The sequence below is a fragment of the Oncorhynchus mykiss genome, chromosome 2 (genome assembly GCF_057628025.1).
Source record: "Oncorhynchus mykiss isolate SJ-2025 chromosome 2, ASM5762802v1, whole genome shotgun sequence".
In the NCBI taxonomy this organism is placed as follows: domain Eukaryota; kingdom Metazoa; phylum Chordata; class Actinopteri; order Salmoniformes; family Salmonidae; genus Oncorhynchus; species Oncorhynchus mykiss.
Window position 1 is genome coordinate 80,812,234 of NC_143023.1, and position 23,296 is coordinate 80,835,529.

Sequence of the window (23,296 nt, forward strand, 5' to 3'; positions counted from 1 at the left end):
ACATTTCTCTGCTCTTTTCCCTCTCTCCCTGCTGGTTAGTGTGGAGCTCTGCTTTATTATTTCCCCTGTGAGCAAGGCGAATGCTCTCACCAGGTTCTCACTTATTCATATTTCCAGCTGCAGGCTTGCTTCCTCTGACAGGGAAATTATAGTTAGCCCCCCATGCTCTGCGGGTTAGCCCCGCTAAAGAGACTTCCCAGTGACACACTGTGTGTGACTTTGCCTGTCTATGTGTGTGTGCGTGCATGCGTGTTTGTGGTTGTGGTTGTGTGTTGTGGTTGTGTGTGGAGGGTAGGGGGTTTCAACAGGGTATGAACACAGTCAAACATCTAACACAGCCCCCCAGTGTTACATTAGCAGGGCTATTCATCTTTCATCTGAGCCACCCTGGTCTCTTTTCACGTGTATTTTTGCTGATGCTCACATTTTTAAATGGTTGCTCTACTTGTCTGAGTTATGTGGCTTGCGTGTGTCAAATGTGAGTCATACAAATGTCCTTAAGCATTCTCTCATTTTTGGGGAAGTTTACAGAGGGATGTGCTTTGTGATATTGTTGTGACTGTAAAAATAACTGAGAAATAAAGGAAGATTGTCCAAAGGCACTCCAAGTATACTCTTTAAAAAAATCTGTAAATTGTATTGGCATTTTCACACACAAAAAACAACAGATGCCCTATGTGTTTCAGCACCATATTGGCCTTCATCAGGGCTAAACCACGTGAAACTATATGATACTATAATGATACTATAATGATACTATAATGATACTATAATGCTATAACAATAATGCTATAACAATATAACATTAAAGCTTGTTCTTCTGTCTCCCTGCCAGTCCAACCCCAGCCAAGCAGACCTGAATGCCAAGGGAGCGTGGTCCCAGGGTTACACTGGGAGAGGAGTTGTGGTCACCATCCTGGATGACGGTATAGAGAAAGACCACCCAGACCTGGCCACCAACTATGTGAGTACATACAAACACAACATGCTCTGTCTGGATGGATGGAAGAAGAAGTAGCTTTCTTCCCAGCTCCACATTGCTTTCACCTTGCCTGTGTTTTCACATAGCGCAGATGAGATAGTGCAGATTCATCTGCATTCTCTGAGACACACAGCTAGGTGAACGCAATGTGAGGATGCCTACTTCAGCCTCAAATTACTTTCCAGGAATTGCTTTAAAGTGCCGCAACAGCTGGAGGAAAAGAGACTCTCAATAAGGCTGTTGAGATGCATTCTGAAGGTTGTCACTCTCACCATATCCTTATAATTTAGCAGACACTCTGATCCAGAGTGACTTACATGAGCTATTAGGACTAAGTGCCTTGCTCAAGGGCACATCAACAGATTTTACACCTAGTCGGCTCAGGGATTTGAACCAGTGGCCTTTAGGTTACTGGCTCAACACTCTTAACCGCTAGGCTACCTGCGGCCTTTACCACCCATATCATGAAAGGATGTAATTCAGCCATATCCACAGTCTCTAACACCTGTTTCCATCTCTGTTCCCAGGACCCTGAGGCCAGCTATGATGTCAACGATGGAGACTCTGACCCCCAGCCACGCTACACACAGCGCAACGAGAACAGGTCATGTGATATCCTGCTCTGCCCCACACCTTAACTGGATTATACATACATACATTCATACAGCAAAATGGGCTCTGACAAAGTTTGGTAGATTTGTTCAAGCAAATTTTGCAGGTTCACTTGGTTGGGTAATGCTGTCTCTTTAAGTAAAGGCCCTCAAGCAAGACCTTGCTTTTCAGTATGTCTGCCCTCATTTATAAACAGCACTGCTTCTCTGACACAGTGTCATCCATTAATGGTTTGTCAGGAGATTGTTGACTGGTGACTGAATCAGATGAAATACCAATATGCCCTGTAACAGTGCTTCTTACAGCCCAGCCTCAGAGACTCTGTCCTCGAGGTTCTTATGCATGTTGTTGACTCATTATTTATTTCCCCAAAACCAGATTAGTGGCAGTTGTGTAGGCATTTTTTGGACTGCTCCCACTTTGAAAAAGCGTTTTGTACTTGTTTCGGTGGATCAGCCATGCTGCAGTAACAACATTAAGAAGTTCCTCTCCCCATCCTCCAGCTCCCCCTCACCACCCCAGAGCCTGAGCCATTTTGGCAGATTGTTTGTAGCTAGTGCAGTAGTTGTTTATTTGCCCCTGGCTGATACCAGCAAGTCTGTCTCCAGGCTTTTGGGGTTTGAATTTAAAAAAACACTGGTCCAAAAGTAAAAGGGCAGCTTCTAAATTCCTTAAGCACCTTCTCCTCAGCCCCTCTCACCTCACTCGCCCTAACCCCAGCGTGTGGCTGTCTTCTGCTGTGGTTCCATTCCCCTGGATCAGATGGGACACTGCTGCATTCCTTCCGCCTCTGAAACAAACAGCAGGATTTGCCTCAATTCTCCCCCTTTGTTTCTGGGATGAATTCCAGTCTTCTTTAGTTTTTTTGGGTTGGTTTTCCTCATTTATTTTGTTTCAATGCTTAACAGGATCTTGAACTGAATTCTCTCCAAAGCAGGACATGGTTTAAACTTCCCCAGACTGTCTTTGAGCTGCCTCTGCCTCTACTGTAGAGATTCACTGCATTTCCCCCTGTGAAATCAAAACAATGGCTTTGCATGTCATATCACCAAATGTTTTCCCTTGAACACAGACCCCTATCTTCTTCTCTTTAAGCTGCCTTTCTACTGTACATATTGAAGCGATTCCCTCCCTCTTTAACTCCCACTAGAGAGCCTTCCCAGACGTGTGTGTGTGTGTGTGTGTGTGTGTGTGTGTGTGTGTGTGTGTGTGTGTGTGTGTGTGTGTGTGTGTGTGTGTGTGTGTGTGTGTGTGTGTGTGTGTGTGTGTGTGTGTGTGTGTGTGTGTGTGTGTGTACTGTATATACTGTACATATTGAAGCGATTCCCTCCCGTCTCCTTGGTTTGTATAGTCAAGGCCAAGTGCTTTCACTTTAACCAGGGACCTTGTTTCCATGTTTGCCTGGAGTGGTACTAGCTCTGCCTAAGCCTACCCCTGCCCACTTGTCTGTTTGAGCCAGTCACCACTCAATCCTGATTACAAGGGAATGCAAGACTACTCCTTGGTTGGTTCTGCTTCTTCTAACCAGCTCCACTGCTGCTGCAGCTACTGTTACTGCTGCTGCACAGAACTTCAGAACACACACATGCACACATACACATTGTAACTAAAAAAACAAATGCACACACAGTACAAACACAGTACAATACACACCATGTTTGGCTGGTGCTCTCAAGGCGATTATCCAGGACGGAATCAATTTATGACCAAGAAATGAGAAGTGTGTGTCTCTGTCAATAGCGCTGAGCGCTGTGTGTTTGGAGTGACCTGAGGAAAAATGAAAGCAGATGAGTTCAGTAATTCCCCATAGAGGCACGCGGCCAGAAGCTGAGTAATGCTCTCCGCCTCCCGACATTGAGATTATATTCATATATTCATATGACTATATTCATGGGCAGAAAAAGGAACAGGAGACTTTAGTTGGAAACTTACGTCCTCTTCCACTGCCAAGGCGGGCTCATTTGTATCGGTGACATTCAAGGCTGGGTTTTGAATTCACATCCATTAAGGAGTTGTTCCGGGTAGATGCTTTGTACTGCGACTTGGTACGACTGTCAGGTATTGTTGGAAGGGTTTTAAGGCAGGCTGGAGCAAGGCTCTTGCCCAAGCAGGTCATTATTTTGTGCTCCATCGTCAGAATGTTTGTCCTCTCTGTGTTTCTCTCCTGTCCTCCATTACAGTACAGTCACTATTGTTTATTGGAGATTAGAGAGGAGAGATGCTAGGGGTACCAGTTGCTGTTGTCCACAGCCTTGTAGTTTTTCATCCACCCACCAGACTATCTGTCTCTGGGCTTGGCCTTAATCCTTCTTACTTTCTATCCTATCAATGGTGAGAGGAGAGGCAGAAGAAGAGGTACCAACCAGAGTGCACACATTTTTATTTTTTACAAGTTCTCATTTACAACTGTGACATGGCCAAGATAAAGCATAGCAGTGCGACAAAAACAACAACACAGAGTTACACATAAACAAACGTACAGTCAATAACACAAAATAAAATAAAAATAGAAAGAATATATGTACAGTGTGTGCAAATGTAGAAGAGTAGGGAGGTAGGCAATAAATAGGCCATAGAGGCGAAAATAATTACAACTTATTTTGTAAATTATATTACCGAAGTCAAGGATCGGTAGGATAGTCAGTTTTACGAGGGTATGTTTGGCAGCATGAGTGAAGGATGCTTTGTTGCGAAATAGGAAGCCGATTCTAGATTTAATTTTGGATTGGAGATGCTTAGTGTGAGTCTGGAAGGAGAGTTTACAGTCTAACCAGACACCTAGGTATTTGTAGTTGTCCACATATTCTAAGTCAGAACCGTCCAGAGTAGTGATGCTAGTCGGGCGGGAGGGTGCGGGCAGCAATCAGTTGAAGAGCATGCACTTGTTTTTACTAGCATTTAAAAGCATTTGGAGGCCACGGAAGGAGTGTTCTATGGAGTTTAAGCTCGTTTGGAGGTTTGTTAGCACAGTGTCCAAAGAAGGGCCAGATGTATACAGAATGGTGTCGTCTGCGTAGAGGTGGATCAAAGAATCACCTGCAGCAAGAGCGACATCATTGATATATACAGAGAAAAGAGTTGACAGGAGAATGGAGCCCTGTGGCACCACCATAGAGACTGCCAGAGGTCCGGACAACAGGCCCTCCGATTTGACACACTGAACTCTATCTGAGAAGTAGTTGGTGAACCAGGCGAGGCAGTCATTTGAGAAGCCAAGGCTGTTTAGTCTGCCGACCTTGGCCAGGTCGATGAAGACGGCTGCACAGTACTGTCTTTTATCGATGGCGGTTATGATCTCGTTTAGCGTGAGCGTGGCTGAGGTGCACCCATGACCAGCTTGGAAATCAGATTGCATAGTGGAAAAGGTACGGTGGGATTCGAAATGGTTGGTGATCTGTTTATTAACTTGGCTTTCAAAGATTTTAGAAAGGCAGGGCAGGATGGATATAGGTCTATAACAGTTTGGGTCTAAGGTGTCTCCCCCTTTGAAGAAGGGGATAACCGCAGCAGCTTTCCAATCTTTGGGGATCTCAGACGATACGAAAGAGAGGTTGAATAGGCTAATAATAGGGGTTGCAACAATTTCAGTGGATCATTTTAGAAAGAGGGGGATTGTCTAGCCCAGCTGATATGTAAGGATCCAGATTTTGCAGCTCTTTCAGAAATAAAGGAGCAAACTTCACATATCCAGTCTGATCCCTTATGGGTGCACCTTGGTTGGTATGAAGTAGTTCCAGTATACTGTATATTTGGCTCTGAGGAGAAGCAGCTAGCTGCAGCAGTTCTTTTCACATCCAAAGTACTCCACTGTGACAATCACCCACTGGCACAGTGATGTCTGAATGTCCTTGTCCATTTGTTTCCCGCCCCTGAACAACCTTCACTTAACGTCTGGACACATATTTTCTCCTGCAGGGTTGGAGACAATTATTATGTGATTTGAAGAGGTAGAGCCTGGTGTATAAAATATGTTCTCTCTTTCACTGCCTCTCTCTCTCTTTTACATAATTCAATAGAAAGTCTCGCCCCTGACTCCTAACTTCAATGTTTAACACATTAAAAGCGCCCATCTATTCCAAGGCCTGGCTATGTTGTTTACCATCTTTCTATCTGTGTCTCTGAGACTGTGTGTTTATTTCCCAGACGGCCCAGAGCCTTGAGATGAATCAACAGATGTTAGGAAGTGATGTCTGCAGGCTCTCTCTCTCTCTCTCTCTCTCTCTCTGTCTGTCTGTCTGTCTGTGTGAATGATTGAAGGCTGCTGTGCTCCTGCTCCAGCCACTTCAATAAGTGATTGAGTACTGTAAACGTCCTGAGCCCCTGACCACCCCTAGCAGATTGGACACCATCACCAATATACAGATACAGATACTGGGCAGGCCTGATGAATGGCAGATTTAAGCAGGTGTGTCACTGCTGTGAAGAGTTAGACCTCCCTCAGTGAGACACAACACAGCTTAGGCCAGCTTGCTTTGTTGCTTTGTTTAGAAGCATCTTTGTTGGACTGGCTTAATATCACAAGTCTCTTTTAAACCACAGTTGAATGATTCACTTCATTATAGCTAGCTAAAGTGTCTGTCTCACTGGGTTGGCTTGCATCTCTTAAAGCCATTTTCAGAAACCTTATCATTGAGTCAGCTAGTCTTATCACATGAGCCCGGTCGAGTCACCTGATAAGTGATTCTCATTAGATGTGGCAACCAGAGACGTGTGACCACTGGCCAGGGTAGGTGGGAGGAAAGAAGCAGTAGATTGCGCTCTTCCCAAGGCCTGAGAGAGAGAGAGCATAGTCCTGATTGGTTGGGCTTAGGAGGAACTCCAGAGTAGCCGTTTGAACAGCGGCCCGGCCCATAGCTGCTTCGGGGATCAGTTAAGCCAAGCGGAAAATAACCAAATCCTTTTAACAGGCCCCTTGATCCAGCCACCATCCAGCCCTATTCACTCACACTGCCACAGATACCCCACAGCCAACAGCACCACTACAGCAGGCAGCAGCAGAGCACTGGTCCACCAAGTCAGCCAAGCACGCTGCATTGTCCGTCACACTCTATAATATACATCTGAACATGCACAGTGCATGTTTTGTCTTGGAGTCTAAAATCTAAAATCAGAACATTATTTGCTGGAGAGACGTAATAATAGCCCAAAATGGCTTCATTGCTCCATGCCATTCTTAAGTAAAAGGACAAGGCAACCAATAGGCTGGAGGAGGTTGTATAAGCCTGAAGGGGAGAGAGATAAAAGCATTCCCTCTCTCAGTCAGCTAGGATAAAGAGAGCACAGTGACCCTGTAGATAGTGTATAGGTTACCTTTCTTTATCTACCATAGAGTACTGCAGGGGTGGCCTTTCAACAGTCCTCCTGGAGAACTGCTCGGTATGCAGGCTTCTGGGTTAACACTGAGGAGTGGAGGCTGCACGATGGAAGCAGTACTTTATAATTGGTCTTTCCACACATTTAACACCAAACAGGGAGTGACTGGGGGACGAAACCCTTTCCTTTCACTGTCTACCTTAGTCTCACACATACTGTAGCAGGTTGCGCAGTTAACCCCAGGCGTTATGAGTAGGGCACAATTGGTGCTGTTCAGAAGGTATCATTTTCAAGGAACACAGACTCACACCAAATTTTACTTGACAGTCTTGTCTGTCCTATGTTCTCTGTGACACGTTAACCAGTGCATTTGAGAGAGAGAGAGAGAGAGAGAGAGAGAGAGAGAGAGATTCCTCTAAAAATAATTTCCTGTGATTTTTGTTTTGACAAATTTAGAATTAAGATGTCATCTGGTTGTCAGACCCCCCTCCTTGGCCACTCTCCACACATTAAGCTGTCGTCTGTCTGATCTGAAAGAAATCCAGTCCAATCACACCCTGTAATCATGCGGCAGCTGTGTGTTTGTCTGTGTGTGTGTCTGGTAAACGGCTGTTCTGTGGATGGGTGCCCTCCGGCACCATGTGAAAGTGCTTTAGTTCCTTCCCACTATGAGTGTAGTGGATAACCTTCCTCCCTGCTTGCACATGTCTGGCCAAATGACGATTGTGCCTAGATACCCTCTGCCACAAATACCATTTTGAGATACTATGGATGAAACAATGATCTCGCCGGTAGCTAGGAATCCATTTTGGGGAAACGCGCCCAGCCTGGCCGATTGCCTCCTGGCCACGGTGCTGTTTGTTGTCTGGGATTGGGCCAGTATAGACCGACTCAGTGAGCAGGGCTGCTATCTGTTCTCTCTCCTGATAGTGATTAAAACATTTAGCATGGTGTGCCTTTAGAATCCCCCCTCTCTTTAAAAGTCAATGTGATGCTCTCATAAAGGAATGTGACACAGGGATTCTGTCTATGGCAGGGTATATTATGGTTTAAAGGTTCTTATGTTTGGCCAGCAGCCATGGGAAAAACTATGTGTGGGTGGGCGCGCGTGCGTGCACTGTGCTAGGGTGCATGTTTTAAGGCATGTTTAGGATTTAACTTCAGTGTGTGTGCGTGTGCTTGTGTGCGTGCATCAACATCTTCAAGCTTGTTGACAAGTTGACTTATGTTCAGACTAATGCTATTCTTAATTGCTTAGATTTAACTTGAATTGCATCGTTGTGTTAAAAGATGATGTACAACATGTTAGCATATGCTTTGCAAGGCACCTTGGGCAAAGGACACATCTGTCAGTGAGCAATCAGTGAGCCCTTGTCATGACAGTGTCATTGCTAATTTATAAATCACTCTAATCCAAATTGTGAACTTTATGACAGCTCAGGTCAAGTGGTAAACGATGTGTAAACATAATTTAACATCAGATACTCTTGTTTTCTCTACTTACCAATCCTTGGTCACAAGTGCCATTATAGCTCGGTACTTTAATAAAGGAAATCTGAGGAAAATGCTACCAAAGTTCTATCAAAACATCTTCTGTGCTACTTGCGCATCGAGAACTCAGGAACATTGCAACTCCTCTTTCCGGGACACTTCCATTTTAAATGACTGTTCAATGTTGGTCTGACCAATCGGAATCTATGCTGGGAAATGTTCTGGGTTGCCTCTGAGAATAGTATTGGCGTATACACTGACTCGGTGACTGAGTTCATCAGGAAGGGCATAGATGATGTTGTTCCCACTAGGACAATTAGAACTTATTCAAAGCTAAAACCGTGCATAGAAGGCAGCATTCACACAAAACTTAAAGAGCAAACCACCGCATTTAACCATGGCAAGATGACTGGGAACATGGACGTGTAGAACCAGACCAGCTATGCCCTCCGTAAAGCAATCAAAGACGCAAAACCTCAGTACAGGGACCTGAGTGTGCTAACCCTCGCAAGGCTGCCGGGCCAGACGGTATCCCAAGCTGCATCCTCAGAGCATGTGCAGACCAGCTGGCTGGAGAGTTTACACATATTCAATCTCTTCCTACCCAGTTTGTTGACCCACTTGCTTCAGGAAGTCCACCATTGTTCCTGTACCCAAGAAGGTAACTGAACTAAATGACTATCGCCCCGTAACACTTCTGTTATCATGAAGGGGTTTGAGAGGCTAGTAAAGGATGTGGATGGACGCACCTCCAGCTAGCCGCCGCCCTAGACCCACACAACAGTGGTAGGCCTAATTACCAACAATGACGAGACAAGGAGGAGGTGAGGGCCCTGGCGGAGTGGTGCAGGAAAATAACCACTCCTTCAACATCAACAAAACGAAGGAGCTGATTGTGGACTTCAGGAGATAGCAGAGAGAGCTTGCCCCCATCCACATTGACAGGGCCACAGTGGAAAGGGTGAAAGCTTGAAGTTCCTCTGCGTGCACATCACTGACAAACTGAAAAGGTCCATACACAGACAGTGTGGTGAAGAAGGCGCAACAGTGCCTTTTCAACCTCAGGGAGCTGGAGAAATTTGGTTTGATCCCTAAGACCCTCACAAACTTTTACAGATGCACCATTGAGAGAATCCTGTCAGGCTTTATCACTGCCTGGTACAGAAATTGCACCGTCCACAATAGCAGGGCCCTCCAGAGGGTGGAGTGGTCAGCCCAACCCATCACCAGGGCACACTGCCTGCCCTCCAGGACATCTACAGCACCCGGTGTCACAAGAAGGCCAAAAAGATCGTCAAGGACCTCAGCCACCCGAGCCATGGCCTGTTCACCCCACTACCATCTAGAAGCATCTAGAAGGCGGAGACAATACAGATGACATTGCTCGTTCTGATATTTTTATTTGGGGGATTTGTGTGTATTGTTTTGTATTGTTAGGTATACTGCACTTTGGAGCTAGAACCATAAGCATTTTGCTGCACATGCGATAACATCAGCAAAATATGTGTATGTGACCAATAAAATGTGATTTAATTTGACTTCTCTGTGTCGATTAGTATGAATTGTGAAAGTCTCTTGTGTGGCCTTATATTTTTCCTCTGTATTTGATAGACTCCCCACCAAAGGGGAGGAAATCACAGTAATCTTCCGCAGATGAAAGTGTTCTAAAAGCTAACATTTTTTATCCTTAAATTAACAGGGCAAGTCAGTAAAAAAACAATACTTATTTTCAATGACAGCATACCGGGGAAGAGTGACAGATGTTTACCTTGTTAGCTTGGGGATTCAATCCAGCAACCTTTCTAACCTATAGGATTCCTGCCACCCCTATACATTATGGGTAAATTGCAGGTGGGTAATGTAATGTATTACAGAGTTGTGCTCTAGTGTAATCAGCTTCTCAGCTGGAGATAGAACACCATCCCTTTGTCCTCTGACTCACCAGCAAGGTGGCGTGGAGACCCAACCTAGGTTCGGGAAAAATACCAGTTCATGAAATGTCTTCAGCCAGTTATTGTCATGCAAAAGACTGTTGGTCTCACAGTAATTGACCGATAACTTCTTATGACTGGGGGCAGTATTGAGTAGCTTGGATGCCCAGAGGTTCCCAGAGTAAACTGCCTGCTACTCAGTCCCAGAAGCTAAGATATGCATATTATTAGTATATTTAGAAAACACTCTGACGTTTCTAAAACTGTTTGAATGATGTCTGTGAGTATAACAGAACTCATATGGCAGGCAAAAACCTGAGAAAAAATCCAACCAGGAAGTGGGAAATCTGAGGTTTGTAGGTTTTCAACTCATTGCCTATTGAAGATACAGGGGAATATTGGTCATATTGCACTTCCTACGGCTTCCAATAGATGTCAACAGTCTTTAGAACCTTGTTTGATGCTTCTACTATGAAGTGGGGGCGAATGAGAGGGGAATGAGTCAGAGGTCTGCCAGAGAGCCACGAGCTGGCCATGCTCGTTCACGTGAGAGCGAGCTCTGTTCCATTGCATTTCTACAGACAAAGGAATTCTGTTGGAATTCCTGTTGGAACATTATTGAAGATTTATGTTAAAAACATCATAAAGATTGATTCTATACATCGTTTGACATGTTTCTACGGACTGTAACGGAACTTTTTGACTTTTCGTCTGCTCCTAGTGATCGCGCGTCATGAATTTGGATTTGTGAACTGAACGCGCTAACAAAAGGAGATATTTGGACATAAATGATGGACATTATCGAACAAAACAAACATTTCTTGTGGAACTGGGAGTGCATTCTGATGAAGATCATCAAAGGCAAGTGAATATTTATAATGCTATTTCTGACTTCTGTTGACTACACAACATGGCGGATATCTGTTTGGGTTGTTTTGGCCTCTGAGCGCCGTACTCAGATTATAGCATGGTGTTTTTTTTTATCTGACACAGCGGTTGCATTAAGGAGAAGTGTATCTATAATTCCGTGCATAATAGTTGTGTCTTTTATCAATGTTTATTATCAGTATTTCTGTAAATTGATGTGGCTCTCTGCAAAATCACTGGATGTTTGAGAACTACTGAACGTAATGCGCCAATGTAACCTGAGATTTTTTTATATAAATATGAACTTTATCGAACAAAACATACATGTATTGTGTAACATGAAGTCCTATGAGTGTCATCGGATGAAGATCATCGAAGGTTAGTGATTCATTTTATGGCTGTGTTTTTCTGTGACTTGGCTCTGACCTAACATAATCGTTTGGTTTGCTTTCGCTGTAAAGCCTTTTTGAAATCGGACACTGTGGTGGGATTAACAAGAAGTGTATATTTTATATGGTGTAAAATATGTTTGCGGAATTTTAATTATGGGATTTCTGTTGTTTTGAATTTGGCGCCCTGCATTTTCACTGGCTATTGTCCTATCAATCCCGTTAGCCGGATCTCAGCCCAAAGAGGTTTTTTAACTAACGTAACCACTTTTAGCATCTCCAGGCCTCCACGCATACAAGCCTCTTACAAGCAGCCGATGTGGACCTTTGGAACATCTACCTTTAAAAAAGTATTGGAAATCAATTGAATATACACCATCACAATAAATCCATTCTTTATTTTAGGCATGCCTAAAGAAATATTATGATATGAAGAAAGTGTATCTGGCTATACTTCATTCCATAGGCTGTAGGCTTGTTCATTTAGCTGACAAGATATGCTTATACAGTGCCTTGCGAAAGTATTCGGCCCCCTTGAACTTTGCGACCTTTTGCCACATTTCAGGCTTCAAACATAAATATATAAAACTGTATTTTTTTGTGAAGAATCAACAACAAGTGGGACACAATCATGAAGTGGAACGACATTTATTGGATATTTCAAACTTTTTTAACAAATCAAAAACTGAAAAATTGGGCGTGCAAAATTATTCAGCCCCCTTAAGTTAATACTTTGTAGCGCCACCTTTTGCTGCGATTACAGCTGTAAGTCGCTTGGGTTATGTCTCTATCAGTTTTGCACATCGAGAGACTGAATTTTTTTCCCATTCCTCCTTGCAAAACAGCTCGAGCTCAGTGAGGTTGGATGGAGAGCATTTGTGAACAGCAGTTTTCAGTTCTTTCCACAGATTCAGGTCTGGACTTTGACTTGGCCATTCTAACACCTGGATATGTTTATTTTTGAACCATTCCATTGTAGATTTTGCTTTATGTTTTGGATCATTGTCTTGTTGGAAAACAAATCTCCGTCCCAGTCTCAGGTCTTTTGCAGACTACATCAGGTTTTCTTCCAGAATGGTCCTGTATTTGGCTCCATCCATCTTCCCATCAATTTTAACCATCTTCCCTGTCCCTGCTGAAGAAAAGGAGGCCCAAACCATGATGCTGCCACCACCATGTTTGACAGTGGGGATGGTGTGTTCAGGGTGATGAGCTGTGTTGCTTTTACGCCAAACATAACGTTTTTCATTGTTGCCAAAAAGTTTAATTTTGGTTTCATCTGACCAGAGCACCTTCTTCCACATGTTTGGTGTGTCTCCCAGGTGGCTTGTGGCAAACTTTAAACAACACTTTTTATGGATATCTTTAAGAAATGGCTTTCTTCTTGCCACTCTTCCATAAAGGCCAGATTTGTGCAATATACGACTGATTGTTGTCCTATGGACACAGTCTCCCACCTCAGCTGTAGATCTCTGCAGTTCATCCAGAGTGATCATGGGCCTCTTGGCTGCATCTCTGATCAGTCTTCTCCTTGTATGAGCTGAAAGTTTAGAGGGACGGCCAGGTCTTTGTAGATTTGCAGTGGCCTGATACTCCTTCCATTTCAATATTATTGCTTGGACAGTGCTCCTTGGGATGTTTAAAGCTTGGGAAATCTTTTTGTATCCAAATCCGGCTTTAAACTTCTTCACAACAGTATCTCGGACCTGCCTGGTGTGTTCCTTGTTCTTCATGATGCTCTCTGCGCTTTTAACGGACCTCTGAGACTATCACAGTGCAGGTGCATTTATACGGAGACTTGATTACACACAGGTGGATTGTATTTATCATCATTAGTCATTTAGGTCAACATTGGATCATTCAGAGATCCTCACTGAACTTCTGGAGAGAGTTTGCTGCACTGAAAGTAAAGGGGCTGAATAATTTTTCACGCCCAATTTTTCAGTTTTTGATTTGTTAAAAAAGTTTGAAATATCCAATAAATGTCGTTCCACTTCATGATTGTGTCCCACTTGTTGTTGATTCTTCACAAAAAAATACAGTTTTATATCTTTATGTTTGAAGCCTGAAATGTGTCAAAAGGTCGCAAAGTTCAAGGGGGCCGAATACTTTCGCAAGGCACTGTATGTCCCGTGCCATTATTGTGTATTATGTGATTCTATAGAAAGAAGAATATAATTGAACTAGAAAGTATATTTTTTCCATTCCGGAGCAAATGCGCATATGAAGTGTCTATGTTTAGAGTAAAAGTGATCATTTGAAGCAGGTCCTATACGCTAGATTTAGAGTTATTTGGCAACTATAGTTGTGAATGATACAAACCTTAGAATGTCTTAGAAATTAAAACGTATATGGGCTGCATGATGCGACTATAGGCTATTGATGATTTGAGAAAGTCACACAAAAAAACTTGCGCCTTGTTCCTTGCCTCTGGCTACACACGCTGTTCTCTCATCAAGTGATCATATTTTCACCCATCAGACTATTCTCAATTTTTGTTGTTGTTGTCTTTACTAATAAGTCAAATTTGTTTCGATTCAGAATGGCCCATAAATAAATGGGCAGGAACAGGGGGAAAATGATCATCTGTATGCACTTGAATGGACGCCAATTACCCGACGGTTAGTTTTTCAATTATGCCAGGTAGGCTAGGGTAAAGCGGATACCTAGTCAGTTGCACAACTGAATGCATTCAACCAAAATGTGTCTTCCGCATTTAACTCTCTGAATCAGAGAGGTGCGGGGGGGCTGACTTAATCGACATCCCACGTCGATAGCGCCAGGGGAGCAGTTGTTGTTGGGGGTTAACTTAATATTTTTATTTTTATTTTCCCTTTATTTAACCCAGCAAGTCAGTTAAAACCTGTTAAGGATGCTGCGAACTTTCGCAGCTTTTTGTTAAAAATCGCGCAACATTTCAAAGTCCTGCTACTCATGCAAGGAATATAGTATATGCATATGATAAGTATGTGTGCATAGAAAACCCTCTGAAGTCTCTAAAACTGGTAAAATCGTGTCTGTGGCTATAACAGAGCCTGTTTAGGAGTAAAAATCCCAGGGAAAACTGTTCACCAAAAACACAAAAAAAATATTCATCCGCCAGTCAATGTATTGTCTAAGGCGACAGAAAATAGACGAGATTCCGTTTACAACGCCTACAGCTTCCACACGATGTCGCCAATACTGGCATTTCTTTGCACGTTTATCCTTGGTGGGATGACGTATAGGCACTTCCTGTCTTGGGGTGCACCCAGGAAATTATGAAAGTGAAAAAAATGGACGATGATTTCAAGACTTGCTGCTATCGAATACAGATCGCCCCGTGATCAATTTGATCGATTATTAACGTTTATTAATACCTAAAGTTGGTTTACAAAAGTAGTTTGAAGTGATTTGTAAAAGTTTATAGGCAACTTTGTTCATTTTAAAAGTGACGTTGCGTCGTGTAAAGGTGCATTTTCCTTGGATCAGACGGCCTTTATAAATGGACATTTTTGGCATACTTTGACGGATTTAATCGGGAAAAATACCCAATTGTGATGTTTATGGGACATATAGGAGTGCCAACAGAGAAGCTCGTCAAAGGTAATGAATGTTTTATATTTTATTTCTGCGTTTTGTGTAGCGCCGGCTACCACAAAATCTGTTGTTTAGGTATTTTGGTAGATAGGTATTTTGGTATTTTAGGTATTCTGGTATTTTGGGGGGGTGCATGCTATCAGATAATAGCTTCTCATGCTTTCGCCGAAAAGCATTTTACAAATCCGACTTGGTGGCTAGATTCACAACGAGTGTAGCTTTAATTCAGTACCTTGCATGTGTGTTTTAATGAAAGTTTGAGTTTTATCGAAAACTATAGTTGGCGCTCTGAAATTTCCGCTGATTGATGTTCCTGCACTGGGATTAGATTCTGCATCATCCTTAAGAGGTTGAAAAAATTCCAATTTACAATGATGGCCTACCCTGGCCAAACCCGGACGACACAGGGCCAATTGTGCGCTGCCCTTGCTCAACACCGAGGTAAAGCCAGTTTCAGGTTGGATATTCGACAGATATTCGCTTGTCGTTTTCCTTACGTCCACCAACAGCAGTTAGGGACCGTCAACGTTTTTACATTAATTTTTCCAAATGTAAAATTTCAATAGCTCCTTGATCATGTGACCTAGGAACTTCAAACAAGGTTCAGAATGTCCACTGACTACCCTTCTATATTGCACACCCTTTAGTTTGTCCAAAATTTTACATTTTGAAAAATGTATCTCAAATCATGTGAGATGAAAATGGACAAACTAAAGGGTGTGCAATGTGTAGGCCCACTGAGTGGACATTCTGAACCTTGTTTGAAGTCACTCGGTCACATGACCAAGGAGCTATTGAAATTCTAAATGTTGAAAAATTCATGTAAAATCTTGTGAGATGAAAATGGACAAACTAAAGGGTAATAGAAGGGTAGTCAGTGGACGTTCTGGACCTGGTTTGAGTCAAGTAGGTCACATGACCAATGAGCTATTGAAATTTGAATGTAAAAAAAAGTTTGTACTTTGTTTACGCTCCCTAACTAATTGAACTAGGAATACAAAATCCTGTTCACATTTCCACATGTTTATTAGCTTTGGAAAGCGAATTAATGTCCAAATCGTGAAAATAAGACCTGCGCAATTTTTCCAACATAATGACACTTATTTGGAGTTTGTTGCTCAAGTGGTTTGAAAGCTATTGAGGTTTGAAAACGCGAATATCCGCTGAATATCCAACTTGAAACTGTCTTTACCTCGGTTTGCTCAACTGCAGAATGGCAGTTTCTTACACCTTGCTGGCTCGGGGATTCTAACCAGCGACCTTTCGGTTACTGGCCCAACGCTCTTAATAGCGGAGTATGTGCCTAATTTGATCAGCTGAGAAATAAATATAGAATCAGCTGGGATCCTCCTCTTTTTAGTGGCAACCATCAAAACTTTGCTCTCACATGGGGTTGCATATAGAAATGTCTGGGCTTATATGAACACCTATTTCACTCCATGCATCAACCACTGTTTGAGGAGCATGCAGCATGAATGAACCAACAGATCGCCTAGGCCTATGCGTTCTGTCCCGGACTCATGGATATAAAGTTTGGAGTGTGGAAAAAGGTAACCAGTCCACCCAGTATGCATACTAATACAGTCCACACTCAAAGACGATTATTAGAATTTGTTTAATTTTAGAGTATAGGCTAAACCAATTAAATTACCAAAGACATCTTAAGTAATATGTGGTAGGCCATGTATCGTATAACGGCACAATCATTATTTTAATTCAATTTGTTTTCTGGCTTGGGCTCATATAGGCCTATGCATACTCACTAATATGGTATGGGTGTTTTGAAATAATGGCTGTCCATTTCATTGTGTTAGGCTTTGAAACAACATCCACAATGAGCATGTCTTGTTTCCACTCAGTTTAAACTTTTTTTGTTCAAATTGATTGATCACAGTGAGGTGAGTTTAAGAGCACAATATTGTTTTGATAATAAGTGTTTGATGCGATTTTCAATTGGATTTGCATTGATATCAGAGTTAGAGGGACAATAGAGCCCTGAGTATCATGCCATTAGCAACCTGTTGGTCTTTAGCGAGTTGGGTATGAGAAGAGATTATGTGACTCAACAGATACGAGGAATTTTACTACGGACATGACTCGTGACTGCCGGTGTGGCGGTAATATGATCACCGCAACAGCCCCAGTTAAGACAACATAATAATTCCGCGCTGAGCGTTCGATAAAAAAAAAACACGTTCATTTGACCAGCGCTGTTGCTGATTCTACAGGATTAGTATTGAAAACGTGACTAGCGGTCGGGAGAACAAGTAATAAAAGGGCTGTAGATCATTTAGAAAACATTTAAATTAATATAGTAACAGTAAAACAGTTGTTTGCTGGGTAGTTAGCTGAAATTCACTACGATTGGGTTTATTTTCCACTTTGATGGCAAACTTTCTGTACTGCTACCATTCACTCCCAGTCATTTTTGCTCCAGCTCTAGTCCAATGAATTTGTTTATTTTCTAACTCTTCTGCATGGAATTATTAGTTGTCTTAACCTTTGTTATCTTCAACCTAGGACCCAACCAGGACGTGTGGAATTACTGGATCCTCCAACAATAATAAGTGTTTTTATAATTAGCCCCAGCAGTGTTTCCTATTATGTGGATGGACAACGTCCAGGGAAAGGCATGAAAGTGTGTGAGCCTCCTAATCAGATAGCTGCACTGTAATCAGGAAGAGATCTTAATGTCTGATGTAATGACCTATGTGAAATGCCAACGCTTGCTCTGTTCCCTCAGATTGCATTCTGATCCCATTGCACCAGGTCCTGAAACAAGGGCAGGCTGCAGAAGAATACAGACATTTTAATGATCACACAGTAATGATCTCGTCTTTCAGCTGACTGACTTTTGCCCAGAGGGACTAAAGTCATTAAAAGTTAGACTAGGTTTTTATTATCAACGTCTTGTATGGAGAGGGGTAGGTACTAGGTAGTTGCTAAAGGGCAATTCCACGTTAACAATTTCACGTTACACTTTGACTCAACATTTTTCACTTTAAAATATATGCCAAACAAAAAACATTATTTCAAAGTTTAACAAACCATACAATTCTATGCACAATAACTACTTTTAACAATTTACACAAAACATTTCAGAAAAACACATTTACAGGAAGACCACGTTTTCCAAACAACTCACTTAAATACAGTATCTGCAGAAAGAATGGGGTGTCAGCTATGACATGAGATCTTGAGTTTTATATTTTTTGAACTACAGTAGGTGAAGTTGATTTACATCCAGTAACGGAATTACGTTAACAGAATTACGTCATGGGTCCCTGATCTGTACTTAAATTATAGACATGAATATAATTATCTTCATGGTGAAGTATCCTGAATAGGTAAGAATATATATGGGGTGGCAGGGTAGCCTAGTGGTTAGAGCGTTGGACCAGTAACCAAAAGGTTGCAAATCCCCGAGCTGACGAGGTTGTTCTGCCCCTGAACAGGCAGTTAACCCATGGTTCCTAGGCTGTCATTGAAAATAATAATTTGTTCTTAACTGACTTGCCTAGTTAAATAAAGGTTAAAAAAAATACAATATCCTTTGCATATGTGGGTATATTTACTCTACACACTAGCTATTATACTAATGAGGCCTACCACCAAACAAGACCAGATTTGGTTGGTCCAGATCAAATCTGAACCAATCATAAACATATATGTTTCACAAGTTTGGACATCACAGTACAGTACAGTACACTAGGTGTCATGGTAGGTGTCAGTAAGAGCCGGGAGAGGTGACATAAACAGGTAGCCTAGCTGTTAAGAACATTGGGCCAAGCGAAAAGTTACTGGCCCACAAATATCCTACCCCCCCCCCCAAAAAATGTTAACCTCCCCTGTTATTGTAATGGTGAGAGGTCAGCATGCCTTGGGTATATGATATTTGTGCAAATGAACTTTTCACTCATCATTATTCACGATTCATTCCGGACTATCCGTAATCATAGTAGCATCCACATTAATGTAGAAGTGTTAAGAAACATATTTTATTATTATTTACAATAAATTGACTCCAAAATGACTCAATACATTGTTTACCATTCATTTGTGTGCTCAGCCCCCTCCTCTACTCCCTGTTCACCCATGACTGCCTGGCCATGCACGCCTCCAACTCAATCATCAAGTTTGCAGACGACACAACAGTAGTGGGCTTGATTACCAACAACGACGAGACAGCCTACATGGAAGAGGTGAGGGCACTCGGAGTGTGGTGTCAGGAAAACAACCTCTCACTCAACATCAACAAAGGAGATGATCGTGGACTTCAGGAAACAACAGAGGGAGTACCCCCCTGTCCACATCGATGGGATAGCAGTGGAAAAGGTGGAAAGTGTTAAGTGCACATCACAGACAAACAGACAGTGTGGTGAAGAAGGCGCAACAGCATCTCTTCAACCTCAGGAGGCTGAAGAAATTTGGCTTGTCACCTAAAACCCTCACAAACTTTTACAAATGCACAATTGAGAACATCCTGTGGGCTGTATCACCGCCAAAAAGATCATCAAGGACAAAAACCACCCGAGCCACTGCCTGTTCACTCCGCTACCATCCAGAAGGCGAGGTCAGTACAGGTGCATCAAAGCTGTTACTGAGAGATTGAAAAACAGCTTCTATGTCAATGTCATAAGACTGTTAAACAGCCATCACTAACACAGAGAGGCTGATGCCTACAAACAGACTTTAAATCGTTGGCCACTTTAGTAAATGGATCACTAATCACTTTCATAATGCCACTTTAATAATGTTTACATATCTTGCATTACTCATCTCATATGTCCTGTATATATGTATATACTGTATTTTATACCATCTATTGCATCTTACCTATGCTGCTCGGTCATCGCTCATCCATATATTTATAAACTCAGCAAAAAAAGAAACGTCCCTTTTTCAGCACCCTGTCTTTCAAAGATAATTCGTAAAAATCCAAACAACTTCACAAATCTTCATTGCAAATGGTTTAAACACTGTTTCCCATGCTTGTTCAATGAACCATAAACAATTAAGGAACATGCACCTGTGGAACGGTCGTTAAGACACTAACAGCTTACATACGATAGGCAATTAAGGTCACAGTTATGAAAATTTAGGCGTCCTAAGTTTTCATAACTGTGACCTTAATTGCCTATCGTATGTAAGCTGTTAGTGAGAGGCCTTTCTACTGACTCTGAAAAACACCAACGTGAATGTGTCTTAGGCATGCTGCAAAGAGGCATGAGGACTGCAGATGTGGCCAGGGAAATAAATTGCAATGTCCGTACTGTGAGACGCCTAAGACAGCGCTACAGGGAGACAGGACGGACAGCTGATCGTCCTCGCCGTAGCAGACTACGTGTAACAACACTTGCAAAGGATCAGTACATTCGAACCTCACACCTGCGGGACAGGTACAGGATGGTAACAACAACTGCCCGAGTTACACCAGAAATGCACAATCCCTCCATCAGTGCTCAGACGGTCTGCAATAGGCTGAGAGAGGCTGGGACCTGTTGGATCGCAGAGTGAGGGCTAGGGCCATTCCCCCCAGAAATGTTTGGGAACTTGCAGGTGCCTTGGTGGATAAGTGGGGTAACATATCACAGCAAGAACTGGTCATTCTGGTGCAGTCCATGAGGAGGAGATGCACTGCAGTACTTAATGCAGCTAATGGCCACACCAGATAGTGACTGTTACTTTTGATTTTGACCCCCCCTTTGTTCAGGGACACATTATTCAATTTCTGTTAGTCACATGTCTGTAGAACTTGTTCAGTTTATGTCTCAGTTGTTCAATCTTGTTATGTTCATACAAATATTTACGCATGTTAAGTTTGCTGAAAATAAACGCAGTTGACAGTGAGAGGACGTTTCTTTTTTTGCTGAGTTTATGTATACATTCTTATTCCATCCCTTTACTTAGATTTGTGTGTATTAGGTAGTTGTTGTGGAATTGTTAGATTACTTGTTAGATATTACTGCACTCTCGGAAGTAGAAGCACAAGCATTTCGCTACACTCGCAATACCATCTGCTAACCATGTGTATGTGACCAATAAGATTTGATTTGATTTGATTCTATTGGGCACAAAATAATCTGAAACACAACCAAAACAAACACCAAATACATCCAACAAGTTTGTAGTCACAAGCTTGATGGGAAAATGGGACCAAATACTAAACTTTTGAATACTTTAATACACCTAAGTGAATTTTTCCCAGTACTTTTGGTCCCCTAAAATGTACAAAACATTTCTAAATTGTTCACCCGATATGGATGAAAATACCTTCAAATTAAAGCTGACAGTGTTCACATTGTATCATTTCACATCCAAAGAGCTGGAGTACAGGGCCAAAACAACAAAACATTTGAACCATATTTTTGATCAGAAATCAAACCATTTGCTTATTCCAAATGTTTGGTTGGAGAATGTATAGATAGATAGATTTTCTCAAATATAGATTCTTAACTTACATTTGACACCCAATTTGACGTGCTCATATGAACTTCACATGCTGGTGCTCATGGATTATTTTAGATGGAAATGCACTAAAGCATTGTGTTTTTGAATAATGAAAGGTCAAAATTTGCTTCATGAATGCATGACCCAAGGGTGGCAACACATACATTCTAAGTGATTTCAATTCAACTTCAACTTCAAAAATAAGGTCTGTGTGGAAAGTGGCATAGAGAGAGAGAGCGGAGAGAGATGACTCAAGTAGCGGAGTAAACTATAAAAATGGATGGTACACGCAGTGTAAAAGATTTAACAAACCAAACAGTACCGTTATAGAAGTACCGTTATAGAAGGTAACAAAAAAAACAATATCGGCCAGCCCGAGAGTGTGTCGTGTCTGGACTACCATTAAATGTGAAGACTTATTTATATCAAATCACTTCTCTAGATTGAATTAAATTTAATTAATTAATTAATTGTGTTAAAGGAATTAAATTACTCTATGTTTTAATATCCAATTAAAATTAAACACTCTGTCCATTCATAAGGACTTGTAAGACCCTTATTCTATAATAATAGACAGAGCCCAGTCTGAAAGTCAAACAGCAGAGTTTATTCTCGAGAGTACTGCCCACGATACAGGTTACCACAGGTTATAAACTGAAAATGACGTCATTAGTTCCAGCACCAACCCGTGCCTTCTCCGTTCCAGTACAAAGGCTGTATCTCAAGCCTTCCCACATCCGTCTCCCTACCAATTGAATATAATTTACGAGTCAAGGTTTTCTCGTGTAGATAAGCATTCTAGCCAGTCTGATTCATTTGTACCAAGGAACAGACAGTCATTGTTCTAACTCTTGACCACATTCACACACATTATATTCAGTACTGGGATCAAGAAAGAAAACTCATACATTTACAGCAACATAATAGTATTCTGATTAGTACATATACAGTAACATAATAGTATTCGGATTAGTACATATACAGTAACATAATATTATTCTGATTAGTCAGTCCTGATTGTAATGTATACATAATTAGTCATCGTTGATAAAAATTCCCTTAACATCATGTAAACATGAATTAACTAGGAAGTTGGGGCACCACGGAAAATGTTGAGATTACAAAGTTAGAATTTTCAGATATTCAGATATTTTAATATCTGTTCAATTAGTCTTCTATTAATGAATTATTAATTGTTACCTCATTAGTCTCATTCCAAATGTCATAAAATTATTGGTTATCTGCACGAATCCTAGTTTCCATAATGAATCAGAAATATACAAATTGGCTTAATTATTTATTTACTAACTAAAAAATCACAGAAATATATCACAAACAAACAGTAGATCTTGGTTACTAACAATGATGCAAAGAATAAGTCCCTAGCGGGCTCTGCCGATATGACGGCTTGGTAGACAAAGGAAAGGGGTGGGGACTGAGAAAGAGCGGGAAAGACAAAATGGATTCACTACACACAGTCTCTAATTATATTAATTGAAATGCTAATCCTTTGCACATGAACGGCCGCTCATTTGAGGTTAATTGCAATGTATATATTTACGCCCGTATGCCGTTGTTGTCTCTCTGTTGAAAACACTCAATCGTCCTGTAGAGTTCATCAGAGTCTCTGGTTAACTTCCCAGAAGTCACAATGTCTTTCATTGTTGTAGGGGTTTAGAATG

At 41.8% G+C, this 23,296-nt stretch overlaps 1 protein-coding gene across 2 annotated transcripts in view; it reads left to right on the plus strand.

Annotated features, from left to right (window-relative positions):
* furinb (furin, paired basic amino acid cleaving enzyme b) overlaps nucleotides 1-23,296 on the plus strand; it is a 170,802-nt gene that overhangs the window by 109,003 nt on the left and 38,503 nt on the right. For both annotated transcript variants that reach the window (XM_021573226.3, XM_021573234.3), the window contains exons 5-6: nucleotides 836-964; nucleotides 1,510-1,586. In XM_021573226.3, the coding sequence (XP_021428901.3) occupies nucleotides 836-964; nucleotides 1,510-1,586 (206 nt within the window). The remainder of the gene's footprint in view (nucleotides 1-835; nucleotides 965-1,509; nucleotides 1,587-23,296) is intronic.